The sequence below is a fragment of the Nicotiana sylvestris genome, chromosome 8 (genome assembly GCF_000393655.2).
Source record: "Nicotiana sylvestris chromosome 8, ASM39365v2, whole genome shotgun sequence".
In the NCBI taxonomy this organism is placed as follows: domain Eukaryota; kingdom Viridiplantae; phylum Streptophyta; class Magnoliopsida; order Solanales; family Solanaceae; genus Nicotiana; species Nicotiana sylvestris.
Genome location: NC_091064.1, coordinates 223,704,068 through 223,724,447, shown reverse-complemented (window position 1 = coordinate 223,724,447; position 20,380 = coordinate 223,704,068). Strand labels below are relative to the sequence as shown.

The 20,380-nt window shown below is 38.5% G+C and overlaps 3 protein-coding genes across 3 annotated transcripts; all 3 read left to right on the top strand.

Moving 5' to 3' along the window:
* The first annotated feature begins 1,081 nt into the window (after nt 1–1,081).
* Nucleotides 1,082–2,014, top strand: LOC104214967 (uncharacterized). Its single transcript, XM_009764706.2, has one exon. It carries the CDS (start codon nt 1,082–1,084, stop codon nt 2,012–2,014), a length of 933 nt encoding a protein of 310 aa, XP_009763008.2.
* Nucleotides 2,015–2,053: 39 nt separating this feature from the next.
* LOC138876423 (uncharacterized) lies at nt 2,054–2,524 on the top strand. The gene has a single exon (XM_070155343.1). The coding sequence runs from the start codon at nt 2,054–2,056 to the stop codon at nt 2,522–2,524; it is 471 nt and encodes a 156-aa protein (XP_070011444.1).
* Nucleotides 2,525–15,430: 12,906 nt separating this feature from the next.
* LOC104216062 (uncharacterized) lies at nt 15,431–20,078 on the top strand. The gene is made up of 8 exons (XM_009766023.2): nt 15,431–15,668; nt 16,265–17,434; nt 17,540–17,630; nt 17,731–17,888; nt 17,975–18,026; nt 19,006–19,085; nt 19,168–19,261; nt 19,350–20,078. The coding sequence occupies exons 2-8, from the start codon at nt 16,289–16,291 to the stop codon at nt 19,886–19,888; spliced, it is 2,160 nt and encodes a 719-aa protein (XP_009764325.1). The 5' UTR covers nt 15,431–15,668; nt 16,265–16,288; the 3' UTR covers nt 19,889–20,078.
* Nucleotides 20,079–20,380: the final 302 nt, after the last annotated feature.

The window sequence follows — 20,380 nt, the reverse complement described above, 5'->3', positions numbered from 1 at the left end:
ATTCTTATGAGTAAGATTTACACTGTCAATCAACAATCCAAGTAAATCGATTAGTCATTTTAAGCTAAGAACATAACACGATTGTTAACTAGCCTGTGACCCTGGAATATCCACTCCTACCATTTGTTACTCGAAATTGTTATTTGTTTGGTTAATTGCTCTAGTTAGATTATTGTTTGGTAGTTTGGGTAGTAAAACAATTACATCTCAATTTTGTGAAGAACCAAGGATAGACAAATTAATTGAGTTTAAATTAGTCAACAGTTAATCATAAGTCTTCGTGATACTCTACTCACTACTCTATTACTTGACGATCAAGTGCACTTGCGTGAGTGTTTTTGGTCGCAACAAGTTTTTGGCGTCGTTGCCGGGGACTTAAAAATTAGCTACTTGACTGAGTTGAGCTTTTATTATTTATTATTCAAGTTTTAATTTTCAGTTCACTTTGTTTGTGCCAATACAGGTTTTCTTTTCTTGAATGCGAAGAAGTAGAAGCGCAAACAATCTCCTTCCCCTTGATCCCGAAATTGAACGAACACTTCACAGATTGAGGAGGGAGGTGGATGCTAGAACTAGAATTGAAAGAGAGTTGGACATCGCAGTTCAACCACAGCCAATTGAGATGGCAGGTAATGAGGAACGCGAGGTGATCGAAGCCGCAAGGCCCAGTCTGACTAATATGACTCAGGCTATTATGAAGCCTGATATCACTAGGCCCTTTGAGCTAAAACAATACATGGTGCAGCTGATCCAATCCACAAGGCTATTTGTGGGCTTACCTCATGAAGACCCGCAGAGGCACATTCAGAATTTCTTAGAAATTACGAACACTTACAATTATCCGAACGTTTTCAAGGACTATGTCAGGCTGACACTTTTCCCCTTTTCACTGATCGGGGAAGCTAAGGAGTGGTTGAATAAGGAGCCAGCGAATTCAATCCGCACTTGGGATGATCTGGCAAGGAAATTCTTAATCAAGTTTTTCCCCACTAAGAAAACAAAGATATTGAGGAGTCAAATTCTTGGGTTTAAATAACGAGCTGGCGAGACACTTCGTCAAGCATAGGAAAGGTACAAGAAGATGCTCAGAGACTGTCCTCATCATTGCCAGACGGACGAGGTATTGGGTCACACTTTTGTAGATGGGTTAGATGATGCTTCAAATATGAATCTTGATTCAGCTTGTGGGGGTAGTTGCATGGCCAGACCGTACAGTGAAATCCAAATCTTGCTGAATAACTTCACTACTAATGATAATAACTGGAAAGGTGATGGTGATTCACGAAAGGCAGTTAAGCAAAAATCAGATGGGTTACTTGAGCTCGACGAAGTGTTAGCCATGAGAGCCGATATTGCAAAGCTGGCCAATCAGATGACTAGGATGACAATGCAGCAACCACAGACAATGCAACATGTACAACAAATGACTATTTGCTGCGAACTTTGTGGCGACAGTCATATGAGTGATATGTGCCCCACAAATCCAGAATCCATCTATTATGTAGGGCAACAAAACAGAGGTCCATCGAATCAGTATGCACAATACGGGAATTCTTACAATCCAAATTGGAGGAATCATCCCAACTTCTCATGGGGTGGAAATCAGCAGAATCAGAATCAGCACAGACCCCAAGGGAGTTTCAATCAGCCTCAGAGACCACCCCAACAAATGGAAGAAAGTACCAATGATTTGCTAAAGAAGTTGTTGATTGACAATCAGCAACTCAGAACCGACTTCAGAAATTTTGAGAGGCAAATGGGGCAGTTAGAAACAAATCAAAACACTAGACTCACAGGCGCTCTCCCCAGTGATACAGAAAAGAACCCTCAAGTGAATGCAGTTACACTTAGAAACATGAGGGAGCTAGAGGAAGTGCCAAAGAAAAAGAAAGCCAAGCCCATACCTGAGGGAGAGTTGATCCCTAAAGTGACTCACGAGCCAAAGAATGCTACTGAAATTACAAAGCCAGTGGAGGCCCCAAGGCCACCACCACCTTTCCCCCAGATATTGTAGAAAAAGAATGATGATCGTATGTTCACAAAATTTCTCTCTATGTTGAGCCAGGTTCAATTGAATATCCCATTTGTTGATGTGCTTCATGAAATTCCAAAGTATGCTAAGTACATAAAAGATATAGTGGCTCACAAGAGAAGATTAACTGAATTTGAGACAGTGGCACTTACTGAGGAGTGCACTTCAAGGGTCCAAAATAAGCTCTCTCAAAAGCTTAAGGATCCTGGCAGCTTCACGATTCCTGTGCGCATTGGTAATATTGATGTGGGTCGTGCTCTTTGCGATTTGGGGGCGAGCATAAATCTGATGCCCCTATCTTTGTTCAAACAATTGGGCCTGGGATCTCCAAGGCCCACTACTGTGATGTTGCAACTGGCTGATATATCGATAGCACACCCTCAAGGGGTGATTGAAGATGTGTTGCTGCAGATTGGGAAATTCATCTTCCCTGCTGATTTCATTATCCTCGATTATAAGGTTGATGAACTGGTTCCAATCATATTGGGGTGACCTCTCTTAGCTACTGGTGATGCAATTATCAAAGTGAGAGAGGGAAAGATGATTTTGAGGGTAGATGACGAGGAAACAGTGTTTAATGTCTACAAAGCAATCCAACTTCCCCGCCACTATGAGGAGCTCTCAATGATATCTATTGTTGAGGATGATGAGCAGATTCATTATCCGAGTGTATATCTAGACGATTCTCTAGAAAAAACACTTATGTTGCTTGATAACCTTGGGGCTGACGAGGAGGTTGAGGAGATGATGCACATCCTAGATACATCTTGTGCATACATGCAAGGGATACACCTCTTTGAGCCTTTGAATAGGCCAGAGGGACCTCCTCCAAAGCCGTCAATTGAGGAAGCCCCAAAATTGGAGCTTAAACCTCTTCCACCTTACCTGCAATATGTTTATTTGGGTGACTCTGACACTTTACCCGTTATTGTTTCTTCTGACTTGTCTAAATTGCAGGAAGAAAAGCTGTTGAGAGTGCTACGTGAGCACAAGCGATCACTTGGGTGGAAGATGTCTAACATTTCAGGGCATTAGCCCATCCTTTTGCATGCACAAAATCCTCATGGAGGACGGACACAAGCCTAGTGTAGAGCAACAACGCCGACTCAATCCAATCATGAAAGAGGTGGTAAGAAAAGAAGTGATTAAGTGGCTTGATGTAGGTATTGTATTTCCTATCTCAGACAGCAAATGAGTAAGTCCAGTTCAATGTGTACCCAAGAAAGGGGGATGACTGTAGTAGTTAATGAGAATAATGATTTAATCCCTACAAGAACTGTCACCGGGTGGAGAATTTGCATTGATTATAGAACATTGAACAATGCCACCCGGAAGGACCACTTTCCCCTCCCCTTTATTGACCAAATACTTGATAGATTAGCTGGCCAGGAGTACTACTGCTTCTTAGATGGTTACTCGGGGTATAATCAGATTGCTATAGCCCTAGAGGACCAAGAGAATACTATGTGTCCTTATGACATGTATGCGTTCAAGAGAATGCGCTTTGGTCTTTGTAATGCACCTGTGACTTTTCAAAGGTGTATGATGGCCATTTTTACTGACATGGTTGAGAGGTTTGTGGAAGTGTTCATGGATGATTTTTCTGTGTTTGGATGTTCTTTTGATAACTGCTTGATGAACCTTGATAAAGTAATTGCTAGGTGTGAAGAAACTAACTTGGTGCTAAACTGGGAAAAGAGTCATTTCATGGTACGTGAAGGTATAATTTTGGGGCACAAAGTATCCAAAGATGGTTTGCAGGTGGACAAGGCAAAGGTGGAAGCGATTGAAAAATTGCCCCCACCGATATCTGTCAAAGGCATTCATAGTTTCTTGGGCCATGTAGGTTTTTATCGTCGTTTCATTAAAGATTTCTCGAAAATTTCCTCTCCCTTGTGCAGGTTGCTTGAGAAGGATGTCGCCTTCAAATTTGATGCTGCGTGTCTGAAGGCATTTGAGGAGCTGAAGGGAAGGCTGGTGACTGCACCAATCATAATTGCTCCGGATTGGGAGCAACCATTTGAGTTGATGTGTGATGCGAGTGACTTGGCTATTGGAGCTGTTTTGGGGCAAAAGAGAAATAAAATCTTCCACTCCATCTACTATGTGAGCAAAACTCTAAATCCAGCTCAGATAAACTACACAGTCACTGAAAAAGAGTTGCTTGCCGTGGTGTGGGTGTTTGACAAGTTCAGGTCATATTTAGTGGGGACCAAAGTCATTGTCTATACAGATCATTCAGCTATCAGTACCTATTTGAGAAGAAAGATGCCAAGTCGAGACTGATTCGGTGGGTCTTCCTCTTGCAAGAGTTTAACCTAGAGATCCAAGATCGCAAAGGAACAGAGAATCAAGTGGCTGATCACTTGTCTAGATTAGAAAATCGGAACCATGTAGCTGAAGGGGGTGCAATCAAAGAAATATTCCCTGATGAGCAGTTATTGGCAATCACCTCAAGCACAGCCCCGTGGTATGCAGATTATGTGAACTTTATTGCAAGCGGGGTGACACCACCAGAATTGACACCCGATAATAGAAGAAGGTTCCTGCATGATGTGAGGCTTTACATGTGGGATGAGCCATTCTTATACAGGCTCTGTGCAGATCAGTTGGTGCGATGATGTGTTCCTAAGGAGGAGATGAATGCCATACTTCATAGCTGTCACGCCTCGCCATACGGAGGTCATCATGGTGGAGACATGATTGCCCAAAAAGTGCTATAATCAGGTTTCTATTGGCCAAAATTGTTTAGGGATGCACACGCCTTTGTTAAAATGTGCGACAGGTGCCAAAGAATCGGAACGATCACAAATAACCACGAGATGCCGCTGCAAAACATTCTGGTAGTGGAGCTTTTTGATGTTTGGGGAATTGACTTCATGGGACCGTTTCCGTACTCCAATGGTCATAGGTACATCTTGGTGGCAGTCGATTATGTGTCTAAGTGGGTAGAGGCCATTGCTCTTCCCACTAATGATGCAAAGGTGGTGGTAAGCTTTGTTAAAAAGCACATCTTCACACGCTTTGGAACTCCCAAAGTGTTGATCAGTGATGGAGGAACGCATTTCTGCAACAAACTGCTGAATAATGTTTTTGCAAAGTACAGAGTCAAGCATAAAGTGTCCACTGCCTATCACCCCCAGATGAGCGATCAAGTGGAAGTGTCAAATAGAGAGGTAAATCAGATTCTTGAGAAAACAGTGAGTGCAAATAGAAAAGACTGGGCAGAGAAGTTAGACGATGCATTGTGGGCATATCGAACTGCATACAAAACTCCCATAGGTACTTCTCTGTATAAGTTAGTTTATGGGAAGGCATGCCACTTGCCCATTGAACTTGAACACAAGGCCTATTGGGCAATTAAAAAGCTGAATATGGATGGGGACTTGGCTGGCGAAAAGAGGTTGCTGCAACTTAACGAGCTTGATGAGTTTCGTTTGCACGCATATGAAAATGGCAAATTGTATAAAGAGAAGACTAAGAGGTGGCATGACAAGCACATCCAACATAGAGAGTTTGAGCCAGGGCAAGAAGTTCTTTTGTTCAATTCAAGGTTGAAGCTTTTCCCAGGAAAGCTTAAATCTCGTTGGTCAGACCCTTTTGTTGTGGTAAGTGTGAAGCCTCATGGAGCTGTGGAGTTGCAGGATATGAGTTCAACTGGTACTTTCTTGGTGAATGGTCAAAGGATAAAACATTAATGGGGTGGTGACTTTGCATGTCACAAGACCTCGGTAGACTTGACAGATGCTTGAGAACATGTTGAGTCGTTCCGCGATGTTAAATCAGGCGCTAGATGGGAGGCAACCCATTGAATTATTGTAACCGTCAGGCCACGACGTTAAATAAGGTGCTAGTTGGGAGGTAACCTAACGATAGTAGTAGTGTTAATTTTGTATTTTAGGAAGATCTAACCAATACAAGTGACAAAGGGCAGGTGCTAAGGCCATCGAACGAGGTAAGAACAGGTGAAAGGTTGAAGAAAAAAATTGCCCAGGTGCACGCCCGCGCTATTGGACTCGCTAAATTGCAAAGTTTCTGCCTTGGCCGCGCACCTAATCGCGCTACTAGCGCGACCGTGCTACCGGACGCGCATCTGGGTGCACTAGTAGCTCATGGGTTCTGTATTGGACGCGCTAAATCTAGCGCGCTCGCGCATCTGGGCGTGCTAGTTCCGTAAAAAAAATCCGGCATTTTCAAGTGTATTTTCAGTTTTTTTTTGTTTATTCTTTAGACTCAATTACCCCTTTCCCCCATCTAATAAACGCCCCCTACCTGAACCCCACATTCAATAAAAGAAAACCCTTCCCCCGTTCTAACTTAAACACAAACAAAACCTTCCTCCAAACACTCCCAAATCCCAACCTACCCATCCCCCATCTCACGACCCCCCCCCCCCCCGAGTTCACTAGCATCTTCCCCATTCTCCTTCACCACGGGTATGAGCCCTAGTTTCTTTCTTCTTTTTTATTTCTCTCTCTATATTTTCAGATTTTTTGGTGTTATTCTTAAGCCTATGTTGCAGTAGTTGTACTTAGATTTTGTAAAGAAATTGGTGCAAGATGTTGTAGTGTTGGTGGATGATAAGTGTGGGGTAGAATCCCACTTGATATGTGATGTTGGTGAGTGTCAGTGGGTGATTCTTGTTCTAAAAAGTTTTAAAAGGGGTTGTGAAGGCCTAATGCCCACAAGGTGTTTGTGGAAAGGTCCCAATGATTGTGATTATATAGTTTGTGACCCCTTATGCGTGTGAAGTCTGAGTAACCGCATTGAGTCACAAAATTTCTGTTGGGTTGTGCTAATGTGTCTCCGTTTTGCAGGCATCATGACTCCATCTAGGAAACGACGCACCACAGGGGCCTCGTCGAGCAGCCAGTCTAGTTCATCTAGGTCACGAGGGGCTGCACCTGCACGCTCATTTGATAGTTCCAAATTTGTTTCGGCCAAAGCTCAGGCCCGCTTTGCGGAAAAAGCTCGTAAAACACCAATTCTGGAGAGAGGTATTAACGTCAGACAGCTCCAGAGACACTGCCCTCACATGTACGAGGAGTTGGTGAGGTGGGGGTTGCACACATTCATCAATGAACCCGGTGAGGGCAATGCAATGGTTGTGCGGGAATTTTATGCGAATGTGGCGGAGCATGATAATGGAGTAGTCACGGTGCGCCAAAGGGCAGTGAATGCTTCTGTTTAGGCGATACGGATGGCCTACCAGCTGCCTCCACCTCCGGTTGGTTATGATGACTTCTATGAATACGGCCGCAACCCAACGAACAAAAAATGGGCGCGATTCTTGAGACAATTTGTGCACCCGGGAAAGAAGTGGTCTGGATGGACTATGGGGAGAAGTTTCACTCCTCAGCACTCACCTTTGAAGGGAACTGCTAGCTGTACCTCATAAATAACCGCTTGATTCCGTCTCACAATACTATAGTGGTCAATGGGCCCCGCGCTGTGTTAATTTGGTGCTTTGTAAATGGTCACGACTTCGACGTGGCCAAAGTGATGCATGAAGAGATATTCGTCCGCAGCCAAGTCAAAAGGTATGGGTTCTTTTTCCCTTCTTTAGTTACTCAACTATGCAGGGATGCTCAGGTGCCCAAAAATCTAGCTGTGGATAGGTTGGTGAAAAGGGAAGGCCAATTCCGTGCTGATAAGGTGACCAAGGGCAAGAAGCCGGGAGTAGTAGAGGAGGAGGCGAGAGGTGGCCGATCTGCGAGTAGTAGCTCTGATGATTCTCATGATGGAGAGGATGCTGAGGAGAATATGGGTACAACACCGCAAGCTCAGGAGTAAAGTGTGGCAGCAGCAGGACCATCTGGGACGGCAACATCTTCAGGAGTTGCCTAGGTGTCCCGTTTTACTGCGATGGAGGCGGAGATGGCTGGTTTGCGAACCTCCATGACCGATTTGGTCACTCGAGTAGACGCGGTAGCTGACCGACAAGTGAAGTCAGAAAAGAAATTCATGGGTTGGCTGCGAGCTCTAGGTCGTGCATGCCACGTCAACCCAGACACCGTCTCCGACCAGGAGTGAGCCTTTGGGGAAGTTACCTCACTGCTCTTTCAAATTTTAACCCATGGGGACATGTCTTCATTTTTATGTGAGGGGTGGGGATTCCTTCATTGTATGTATGTGATTGTATCAATTGACTGTTGGTTTTGTTTTGTTTCATTTTGCTTTGATAATTTTGATGTTGTTAAGTAGGAATCGTTGGTTTAAAATAGTTATATGGCTCGTCCCAACGATGGATCCCTGTCGACGGGGTTCTTGAGGGACTAAGTAGAAAAAAAAGGGCAAATACGTAGACTCCTCCTGATGAAGGATCCTGTAGACAATTTTCTTGAGGGAAGTTAGTCTAGAAAAAACACCAAAAAGATTTGTTTATTTTTTTTCTTAGATAGTGTAGCAACTCCCCCTTGGTTTTTCTTTAGGCCACGGTTCTTTTCCAAGGGTTTAACTTGAACCGAGTATAGGTAGTTTTCTTTTTATTTTGTAGATTAGGTTAATGGGCTATGAGCTAGAGAATCAAAATAGAACCCATAGCGTTGACACACCTAAACACAATAGACCCTAGAGTCTAACGCTTAGTCTTATTTGTTGAATCTCACTAAAGTGCCTTAATTTGTATGTTTGTTGCTGAATTGAATGCTCGTAATGGAGCGTCTTGATGAGATGATCTGGAATGAGTCTTATGCCATGTGTGGTGAGGTTTTTGTGTAGTTCATGTATTGTACTTGTGTCTAGAACTTGCCCGGTATGTGAGTTGAAGCGGAATTTTAGGTGATGCTCGGTTTGAAAAATGATTTTAGGTTTTCTTTGATCTTTTTGAGTGTAATTGCTTGTCACAAATAAAATTTGTCCCTAGTTAACCCTTTTGAGCCTATGGACTTTTGTTTGGCACCCGCATTACGAGCCTATACCCTTTTTGTTCTTAATTGACATTGTTTTTATCCTTTTACCTCTTAAAGCACTTTAATTATGAGATGCGCGCTAAAAGAAGTAAGAAGGAACTAAGTGTGGGGTGACTTTTGAGTAGAACCAATAAAAGAAAGAAATGTGCACTTTTTTTGTAAACTAATACACAACTAGTGGAAATTGAGTGAAAAGAAGAATAAACTGAAAAAAAAAAAGAGTAATACATTGTGTCTTGTTTCAGCTAGTGGGTATGAATTAATATAGTGCTTAAAGAAGAAGGGAGTATTTGTAGGGTGATATTGTTTATGGAAGTGAAGTGGGTTGAAGAATTTGCGCTAAAGTTGCTCATGTGATGTGTTAAAGTTCTTAGGAGGGTTAGTCCATATTTCGAAATATATCCTACCCGTCCCTTAGCCCACATTACAACCAGGAAAAAGTCCTAATTGATTTTGGGTCGAGCAAGCCTACATTAGTAGAGATTTACATTAAGGGCAAGCTTATGGTACTAATTGCATGCATGTGACTTCTTTTGTGAGGGTGAGTGATTTCTTTGATATATGTGAGCATATAATGCGAATGTGTGGATTGAATTCAATTTTCGTTGATGTGATTGTGAGGGCATATGATTCGTGATGGAAAAGCAAGTTTTGACTTTTGTGTAGAGTACGTTGAGGAAGTATGAATATTGCATGGCACTTGAAGAGTCGACTTTTAAGGCTAGGATTGTTCATTGCTAGGCGTAATGTATGTAAATTGTTCTGGGTGTAGGGCGTTAGGGGAAATGGTTGAGTGAAGGAACCTTTAGAATGTATAGTTTGATTGCTCGAGGACTAGCAATGAAGTAAGTATGGGGTGTTGATAATAGGTTAAATCTAGGTAATTTGGCGATTGTTTATTCTCCCACTTGATTATATTCCAATATCATAATATGGTTAATTGATGAAAAATAGGCTCTAATTGTGAATTGTATATATTGCAGGATGAGGAGCCTAGGTAATGCCTTAAACAGTTGTGATTGGAACCATTTTGGAGCAAGAAAGATCCCTCAGAGCTGAGTACGCTTGAAGACGAGGAACAGAAGTGATGAAACACAGAACTGGACATGCGCGCCCAGGTGCGCGGCCATGCTACTCTTAGCGCGTCCATGACAGAATCTCAGCCAATTAGCGCGGCTAGATGCGCGTCCAGGTGCACGGTCGCGCTAGTCCAAAATCCGGGGAGAGTTATTTAGGGACAGAATTGGAAATCTGGAGGAAAACTCACTTAACCTATATAAAGTCAAGCTCGCCCAAGGAAGAGATGAGAGGTTTTTCATAGTCTAGTGCAAGAAATAGAGAGACAAGAGGCAAGGAGGAGATTTGACCATCAAGTTCTTCTTTTCTTCTCTTGGTTTTTGCTATTTGGGATGAAATTGAATCTATTTGTGATGAACACTAGCATGAGTAGCTAAAACCCATTGTTCTAGGGTCATAGGTGAAACATGAATATTGTTGTTTAAAGTTCAATTTGACAAAGTTGGTTTATCATATTGGGTTGTTTATTTAATTTTTCTTTTAATTATTTTGCTGAGTAGCTAACAGTAAAATACTATTTACGAATCTTTAGTTGAACTCGAAAGTGGGAACTTTAGATTGCATATAGAATTAAATAGGGCAAGTTCTTGAACCCGGGCCTCGGGGAACGGATTAGCAATTGGGATAGACATATACCCAATTACCTTGCTTGGTTGAAATACAGGAATTGTAAATGCATTCTTGTTAATCTTAATTCCATAGACATATAGGCATTGAGTTAACTTGAATATGCAAGTAAGAACTCGATAGATTCTTATGAGTAACATTAATCCTGTCAATCAACAATCCAGGTAAATCGATTAGTCATTTTAAGCTAAGAACATAACACGATTATTAACTAGCCTGTGACCCTGGAATATCCTCTCCTACTGTTTGTTATTCGAAATTGTTATTTGTTTGGTTAATTGCTCTAGTTAGATTATTGCTTGGTAGTTTGGGTAGTAAAACAATTACATCTCAATTTTGTGAAGAACCAAGGATAGACAAATTAATTGAGTTTGAATTAGTCAATAGTTAATCATAAGTCTTCGTGGGAACGATACTCTACTCACTACTCTATTACTTGACGATCGCGTGCACTTGCGTGAGTGTTTTTGGTCGCAACAATACTACGAGTGAAACTAATTTTTTTTGTATTTTCAAATGTCATAATACTTTAAATATAAATATATTAATTGACTTTAACCTAAAGATGAAAATATTTATTTTATTTTTTGTAATTTTTATTTTTTTGTGATAAAATAAAGTAAAAGAGTCAAAACTATTTAAAATAACGATATTAAACCTAAACTAAATATTTTACGCTAAAAATGTGTAAAATCTTGGAATGGTAAAAAATCACATGTCTACAGAGGCTAAGATGGTTCGGACATGTAAAGAGGAGAGACTCTGATACCCCGGTTAGGAGGTGTGAGAGGTTGACCATGGCGGGTCAGAAGAGGGGTGGAGAGAGGTCTAAGAAGTATTGAGTGAGGTGATTAGGCAGGACATGATGCTACTTTAGCTTACCGAGGACATGACCCTTGATAGGAGAGTGTGGAGATCGAGAATTAAGGTTGTGGGTTGACAGGTAGTTTAGAGTTTCGTCTAGTAATCCCAATATTATTAGCACGAGTCTTGTATTTTGTTGTTCCTAACCCCTTGTTATTTCACATTGTGTCATTATTTCCATCTAGATTGACTCTATTTTTATCGTGTCGTACTTTTAGATTTCTGTTATTGCACGTATCTCCATTTGCGCTCATGTCTAATTACCGTATTGTTGCTAATGTCTGTTTATTTCTTCATTTTCTCTTCTCTTGAGCCGAGGGTCTTTCCGAAACAATCTCTCTACCGTCACAAGGTAGAGATATGGTCTGTGTACATTTTACCATCCCCAGATCCCACTTATGAAATTTCACTGGGCTTTTTGTTGTTGTTGCCCTTTCTAGCAAAAAGAGATTATTTTCTCAAATCCTGTTAACTTGTTTTTAGTTTTAAAATTAATATAATATCTAAAGATGTAAAACACTTGAAAAAAATAACAAATTGGATATTTGAAATCACTCCAAAAATAACAAGTCATTATTAATGAATATGGGTACAAAAACCATAAAGAATGAGGCAACGATCAATCACGTGGCATGACCCCAACTAATTAAATTAAATATTAGTAAATGCCAATAGGTTGGCCTATGGATAAAGCAAAATTACCTGAACTGAAAAGGATAGTAATGCACCGCATATGGTATGGGTTACCTTACTGCTACATAGCATAACATTCTCATAAATGAAAAAGTTGGCCACATGAATGTCTTTATTACGAGCATCCTCCCACTAAAAACTAGCAAAGGAATACTAATATTTATGTTCGAGACGAATTATACGAAAGAAGGGCAACTCTTGAGCAATAGAAAAATTATTTTTATGTGACCAATAGTCACGAGTTCGAAGCATGGAAGCAGCTGCTAATATTTGTTTTAGAGTAGACTTTTTAGAGGCGGATCCAAGATTTAAACTTTATGGGTTCAGATTCACAATTATACTATATCTCATCTAATTTAATGGGTTAAAAATTTTATTATTTGATCATACTTAGTGATTTTTTGGGCATAATACAGGATATGAGCAAAAGCTATGGGTTCTGTTGAACTCATAGCTTCTATACTAAATGCGCCTTTGGGCTCTCTACATCATACCTTTAGGGATGCAACACTTTTATAGATTATGCATGCACAAATACGGAATAATTTGTGTACCGAACTGTCCTTTTTTTTTTTTTTAAACAAAAGAGATATACCGCATGAAATGGAGGTATTGTGTTGCATTAGCGTGTAATAGTTATATGTGAAAATCAATTTTGCTAGTTATCTCATATTATTTTTCTATTTTTCTAAGTTATCATATCAATCTTGATATAAAATATTATTGTCATTGTCTGTAGATTTATTTTACCTAATAATATTAAAATAAATTATATTGCCAATGCATATAACTTAAACTCTGACCTAAAATATTCTGCATGCAATAAAATGAAAGGTCATAGAGTAGTAAACAACAACGGTATTTTGACCAAAGGAAGAGGCAACTATTCAAATATTTATTTTTTTATTTTTGGAGGAATTTTTCTGTTTTTTATACTCCATATGAAGACGAGAATCTATATTATGTTGGGGTCAAACATCAGATATTAACACGCGCTTGTGCTGACATAACATTTTTTCGTACAAATTAGTATAAGAAAAGAAGACTAATTCAATTATGTTAATGGTGGTAATACAACGATTCAAACTAGATTATACATATAATTGTACCTAATATGATACTGGTCAAATTGCCAAATAGATTCTTTTCTATTTTTGGTCCTGAAATGGTATTAGTAGTAGTTTTAACTTTTTTTAAAAAAAAATAATTACTGTGTTTGAAATAAATCTCGACTACTTACTATCTATTAGCATATGCACTAAATAATTTTATTTTTTTAAATGGTTAATCGACTCGATAATAAATAAACATTTAAAAGTGAATAACAAAGAATGTTGGCTGTAAAGTGGTGTGTTGCATAGCATATAGCCATATACCATGGTCCATGCGTAATATTTTTTAGATTTTATTTCGGTGTGATTTTGTAAATAATATATTAATTAATTTATATACTTTTTTTTTTGCTTGGGGGAGGGCAGAGAAAACTGCACCGCAATTTATATACTAATTAATATGTAACTCTCAATATATAATTAAATAAATAGCCTATCCAGTTCGCCAGAATTGAATAAGGGGTGTGTAGAGTTGGTGATATTAAATTGTTGCCTCACATTTTGGTCAACAATTAATACCTAAGAATATTGTTAGCCTACTTTTCAATTTCATAACTTTTGGCGTTTGCCTATTTTTTTTTTCTTTTCTCAACAACATAATACAAGTGTAATTTTATAAAGATAGGAACGAAGTTCATAAATTGAATACATTTTTCTAATCTCGAATTAATTTTGGTTGATTTGCACATTTAAAATTTGAGCTTTTCTTAGTAGTCAAGGGACAAAACATTTAAGAGAGAACTCGTCTAGTTAAAACCTACTTTAACAAGTTGACAATAAGATAAGAAAAAAAAATATATCGTTGAACTTATCATATCCATTGACACAATAAACTCTCTATCTTATGACACTATTAATATTTTGTGAAAACCAAGAAATAAAAATATTTATGAAAACTAGATATTTAAATAGAATAATTTTTTTCAACAACGAGAGAGGGAGATTATTTTCTCTTTTCTGCTGTGAAAGGAGGAGTTGACCAGTTAGAAAAAAGTACAAACATATATGGTGGAAAAATAATAGAAAAGAGATGATAAATGTGTTCTTATTTATCACATTTATTATCATTATTACATTTGCTTGTCCTATAGTATTAAAAGTCACTTTTCAAGTTCAACAGAAACCTATATATATATATATATATATATATATATATATATATATATATATATATATATATATATATATATATATATATATATATCTCAAATTATAAAAATAATCAGTTTAACAATGAGCCAAATTAAGCTCTTAAACGTGTTAGTGACTTCGTCTAATGCTTGTTTTATGTAAAGCAAATTTGCATCCCACCAAAAGTAGTTATGAGTCAATGAATAAATGAATGAAATTTTTTAAATTAATTATTAATACCTTATAGCCCCACGCAACAATGAGTTTCAATTTAGTATAGACACACATTTTATTTTATTAACTATATATATATAAAATTCGAATCGAAAATAACTAATATATCCTTCTATATCATATAAATTACTAAGAATTCATGTAAAATTTAACGACCTTTTTACCTTTCAATAAAATAATATTCCTCTAATATTTTTGTTCAATGAATCAAGTACTAGAACAACCGGAGGAAGAACCACTAGACTAGCTCCAAAACTTTGAAATTTTAAAATGTTGTGTTAATTTTGATCTTACAACACTAAATGCATCCATAATTTGAATATTATTTATCATTTAATATTTACTCATAATTAAGGTATTTGTAGTTTTCAAAAATAATTAATATTAAAGATAAAATAAGAAAAAAATAATTAATATAGTCTTGAACTTTTAGAATGACAAATAATTTAAGATAACTGTTTTTAGCAACCACGACAGATAATTCGAATTACATTAAAATTAGCAGTATCCACATAAATATTTATAGTTTGTTTTAGATTAAAATTTTCAATTTTTTTTAAAAATTTGTGCCGAGTTAAATCCTGATAAAATGAGACGTATGATTCTTTATTTTGGTTTAATTAAGATTCGAAATTTGTGAAATTTTAAACAATTTAGCACCCCAAAATCACAATAGTTACAATTGTTAGTTGAATGGACACATCATGTCGGGGGTTAAAACTGTCACCTAATTAATATATACATACAGTAGCGTTGGTTTCGTTCCTCAAAATTGAAAGTGACACCCAAAATTAGAGAGAAGAAATTAACAAAACGACTCACTTTCCTCCTTGTGGCTTTGCCTTTTCGTCAAAATTGGTTCCTTTTTTTATTGAGATTTTCTTACTTGGTCCAATTTTTGTGCTCAGTCTTGATTTTAATTACAGTAGATCAGCCTTTATGTGAACTGATTTCTGGAGGGTTTTCCATAATCACATGGCAGTTCAGGTATGAAAAATCTTGTCTTTATTTCTGAAAATGGTGAATTTTTGTTCATTTTAGTTATTTATTTTGTGTTGACCATTTCTTGATTAGAATATTTTATGAACCCCTTTTCAAATTATGATGAATTATTCTCAAGTACTTGTGATGATGGGTTAATTTCATGGCAGTTCTGGTAGGAAAAATCTCTTATTTTATGTTGAAAATGGTGAATTTTTGTCATTTTAGTTGTAGAGTTGATTAGCATATTGTTTTAGTTATTTCTTGTGTGTGGTCAGCATATTGATTGTATTTTTTGAACCCCTTTTTCAAATTATGATGAATTATTCTCAAGTACTTGTGATTATTATGGTCATGTTTGTTGAATTTGATACTCAATTTTGTTTGTTTTCTTGTTTATTGATTATGTATGGGGATTTCTTTTGTTTGGTTAGAAAATTTGTGTTTGGTTTTTGAGTTGTCTTTCCTATTTGATTGGAAATTTAAGTTTTGGCCAGCATATATTGTTGACCTCACTAGTTTTGGGTTGAGGCTTAGTTGATCAGTTGATTGATTGTTTGCTAAATGGCTGTTTTCTGATTTTATTTTCATTTTCTTTCTAGGATTTTGTAGTTTGAGTTCAAAGAATGATGGGAAGTTATAGTGACAGTGAAGAAGAATGTTTCTTTGATAGCCGTGATGACATCACTTCTGTCTCTGATTTGGGTTCTGATTGCAACGAGGCGTGCACTCGTGATGGGGGCGAGGAGTGTGTTTTAGGATATGAGTTTTGGAATAAGGATTTAGAAAGTGTTGATGAACGTCGTGATAGATTTTTGAAATGGTTAGGTTCGAATTCGAGTTGGGTCAGACCTGATGGACATGAACAGAATGATGTAAAAAGAATTAGGGATAGCGGTGAGACCGTGCTGGCGAATTCAGATTCTAGAAACAGTTGTTTCTTAGGTCGGTCGTCTCAATCTTCCCAGTCTAATGAAGCTTTGGAATTGGAGGATGAAGATGCAGCAGAGGCGGGATTGCATTGCAAAATTAGGAATTTGGACAATGGAGTAGAGTTTGTCGTGGATGGATTTGGTCAGGATGGTATGCTTAGCCAAGTACGTGAAGTAGGTTCGAACAGATTGTTCTCTGCTGAAGAGTTCCAGAGAACTCTTGGGTCATCGCCTTTGGTTCAGAAGCTTCTGCGGAGAGTACCAGATGGAATTGATACAGTTGATGCTAAGACAAAAAATAAAAGAAGTTGGCTTCAAAAGCTCACTGTTGCGACCCATAATAAGATGAGGTCAATAGGAGACAAGGTGAAGGCCAAGGACTCCAATTTAAAGCCGGGGAATCACACTCATAGAGTCCGGGTCCACACTTGTAGTAAGGAGTCAAAAGAACTGTCCTCACTTTACACAGGGCAAGAGTTCTTAGCACATGAGGGCTCAATCTCAACAATGAAGTTTAGTCCTTGTGGCCAATATCTAGCAAGTGCCGGCAAAGATGGCATGGTGCGCATTTGGAGGGTGATTGCAGATGAAATTCCGAGCAACTTGAATGTTCAGGATAGCGACCCATCTTGTTTATACTTCTCACTGACTCATACATCAAAACTAGCTTCTTTAAACGACAATAGAGAGAAAATTAATGGGTCAAAAATCATGAAAAAGTCATCGGAATCAGCTTGCGTCGTCTTCCCGCCAAAGATTTTCCGGATATTGGAGAAGCCATTGCATGAGTTCCATGGACACAAGGGTGAGGTCTTGGCCCTTTCATGGTCCAAAAATGGGGTTAGTATAATATCTTTCTGGTTCAAGTATGTCTTTTGTGGTATCCTAGGCTATTTTCCAATCTGAACACGCTGTAATTCATGTAATGGACATCATTTTCTGCAGTATCTGCTGTCATCTTCAGTTGATAAAACAGCTCGTCTCTGGCAAGTAGGGCACGATCAATGCCTTGGCGTTTATTCACATAATAATTATGGTGAGCCTGCACTTACTTTTCATATTAAAGTATTTCCTATGATCTTTCAGTTGGTAGATGATCTTGTTACCAATGTGTAAATGCTGTGTTCTATGTGCAGTCACTTCTGTAGAATTCAATCCAGCGGATGATAACTTTTTCATTAGTGGTTCAATAGATGGGAAAGTACGTCTCTGGGAGGTGCATGGTTGCCGAGTAATTGATTGGACTGATGTAAAAGAAATAGTGACTGCTGTTTGTTATTGTCCCGATGGAAAGGTTTGATTGCATTGCTGTTACATTTTTAAAATTGTACCATAACTTTTAATGCAGTTCTGTTAATTTATTGCTTTTAATTGGTGCAGGGGGGCGTTGTGGGATCCATGGATGGCAACTGTCGTTTTTATGATGTAGTAGGTGCGGACGCATATTTGCTTTTGAATCTTCTCTTTTTGCTCTTTTCCTTTTCCCTCTCATGGGGTCTTCACTCTTATGTCTTAAGAAACTTAAAAAGTCCAGAAATAGATTATGTTTCGTCTTTGAATTGTCTGGAGTCGGTTGTCATGGTAGGTATATTCGCCGAATATATCATTTCCTATTGCACGTTATGCTCAGTGGAAGTATGTTTTCGATGCACTTCTCTTTGTATTTTGTGAGATAAGCTAAATTCGTTGATAGTGTGTTCTTTCCAGAGGTGAGTAGCCTTTGTGTTACAGCAAAGTCTTTTGGCCTACGAATAGCATACCAGTTTTAGTGGTTTGTAGTAATGGGGGAAGATACTCCGCCATAGACTATTGAGTGACCTGTCGAGCTGATCCGACACCAAGTTGGCCGCACCTCTGAGGACTCAGGGGTTTGGGGGAGTGGGTGTGGGCTAGGTATATAGCATAGGACATAAAATCTCCTATGGCTTTTCTTGATTTTACACATTAGTGCTCTCTCTCTCTCTCTCACACACACACACACACATTACGTTGTTGAGGGTGCCTCCCTCTGCAACTTTTACTTGCCCTTGTAAGCTTTTAGCATCTGAATATAAAACAAAGTTAAGGTTTCTTCCTTTTTATGCTAGAAATCCTGGGTAGTTCATTGTTGGTGTAAAATTTGTATATTGGGGCAGAGTTTAACACTTAGTATTTGCCACTTTTAAATAGAAGAGACACTTTGGTGTTTCTCTACGACTTTAGGTATATAAGCGCACCTCCCTATACGTAGTGTAACTATTTTAGTTTAACTATTTTACGTAGTATCTTCCTTTTTAGTTTAACTATTTTACGTAGTGTAGCTTCAACATCGATTAGACAGCTAAATGGTTGAAAGCTATTTTGTTATTTTCTGCTTGTTTCGATCTACTCTCTTTGGCATTTGACACTGTACTATCAATCGTTTGCATTAGGTAATCGGTTGCAGATGGGCTCACAAGTATGCCTTCAAGGAAAGAAGAAGCTTGCTCGCAAAAGAATAACTGGATTTCAGGTATCCTTTTTTTTTTCTTTCCATTTTTGTAATACACGAATTATTTTTGTGCGCTTAAGAGACTACTGTAAACTTCACGCAGTACTGTCCGAACGACTCGAGCAAAGTCATGGTAACTTCTGCTGACTCACAAGTTAAAATACTTTGTGGATCTGATATCATCTGCAAATTCAAAGGTGTGTTTGATGTCTTGATGTGAAATCCATTTGGCGCCAAGCAGATTTATGAGTTTTTTTCTGAAAGTATTTCTTGCTGCGTGTCTAGGAATTCGAAATTCTGGAAGCCAATTTCCTGCATCTTTCACCTCAGACGGGAAACACATTCTCGCAGTTACTGAGGATTCAAATGTTCATATCTGGAACTACACTAACCAGGGCCGGACTACTACAAACAAACCAAAACATGTCCGGTCATCAGAGAGTTTCTTTTCCAACAACGCATCAGTTGCCATACCTTGGTGCGGGTTCAAAACTAATCCAGGAACACTACCTACAAGCTTTTTAGAAAATGGGAATGTCAACGAGAACTCGCTGCCAAAGACTTTAGATTGTTTTTCCCTTGGGCGTGCGTTTTTCTTAGACTCTCTATCTAAGGGCACCGCGACATGGCCAGAGGAGAAGCTGCCTAATCCGAGTCCAGTAACCGTCACCCCTTCAGTATGCAAATCGGAGTACAAGTTCTTGAAAAGTGCATGGCAAGGTGCATTAAGCTCTCCTCATTTATGGGGTCTTGTGGTTGTCACTGCTGGATGGGATGGATGTATTAGAACATTTCTCAACTATGGGTTACCAATTCGTTTTTGAAATCTGGTATTTTGTGTAAATTGTTTTTGTTTGTAAATTAATAGCAATTCTTGGCTTTGTCACCAAAATGGTGCAAAGGGCAAAAGATCCTACTCCTTAGGTTACGAGTATAGGATTGGAGGGGCATATTAGTCACTTTAATACAAGTTGTAATAGTCTTGTTCATTCAATTAACTTATATATTCTTTTATTTGTTTGGAAGAAAAGCTGTGGCCACAGAGGTCCATGGAGAATCATGTGGTATGCCTAAACACAAGTAGTAATAGCACGGGCTAGCCAGTTTTTGGATTGGTGATCGAAAAATAGCCAGCGTTTGTAAAGTTATTAAAAAATAGTTACTATTTTGCTGAAATACGGAAAGTTCTAGAAAAATAACACGGTATAGCCAATTTTCGGACTAGTCATTCAAAAATAGCCGGCGTTTGCGAAGTCAATGAAAAATAGCCACTATTTTACTGTAACAGAGACCGGTCCAGCATAATATACTGGAGT

Excerpts from the sequence above, each read along its gene's own strand:
- LOC104214967 (XM_009764706.2), top strand. The coding sequence starts at position 1,082 with ATGCTCAGAGACTGTCCTCATCATTGCCAGACGGACGAGGTATTGGGT.
- LOC138876423 (XM_070155343.1), top strand. The coding sequence starts at position 2,054 with ATGTTGAGCCAGGTTCAATTGAATATCCCATTTGTTGATGTGCTTCAT.
- LOC104216062 (XM_009766023.2), top strand. The coding sequence starts at position 16,289 with ATGATGGGAAGTTATAGTGACAGTGAAGAAGAATGTTTCTTTGATAGC. Across the intron at positions 17,889-17,974 it reads GTTATTGTCCCGATGGAAAG|GGGGGCGTTGTGGGATCCAT; the intron begins GTTTGATTGCAT and ends TAATTGGTGCAG. Across the intron at positions 19,086-19,167 it reads AAAGAATAACTGGATTTCAG|TACTGTCCGAACGACTCGAG; the intron begins GTATCCTTTTTT and ends AACTTCACGCAG.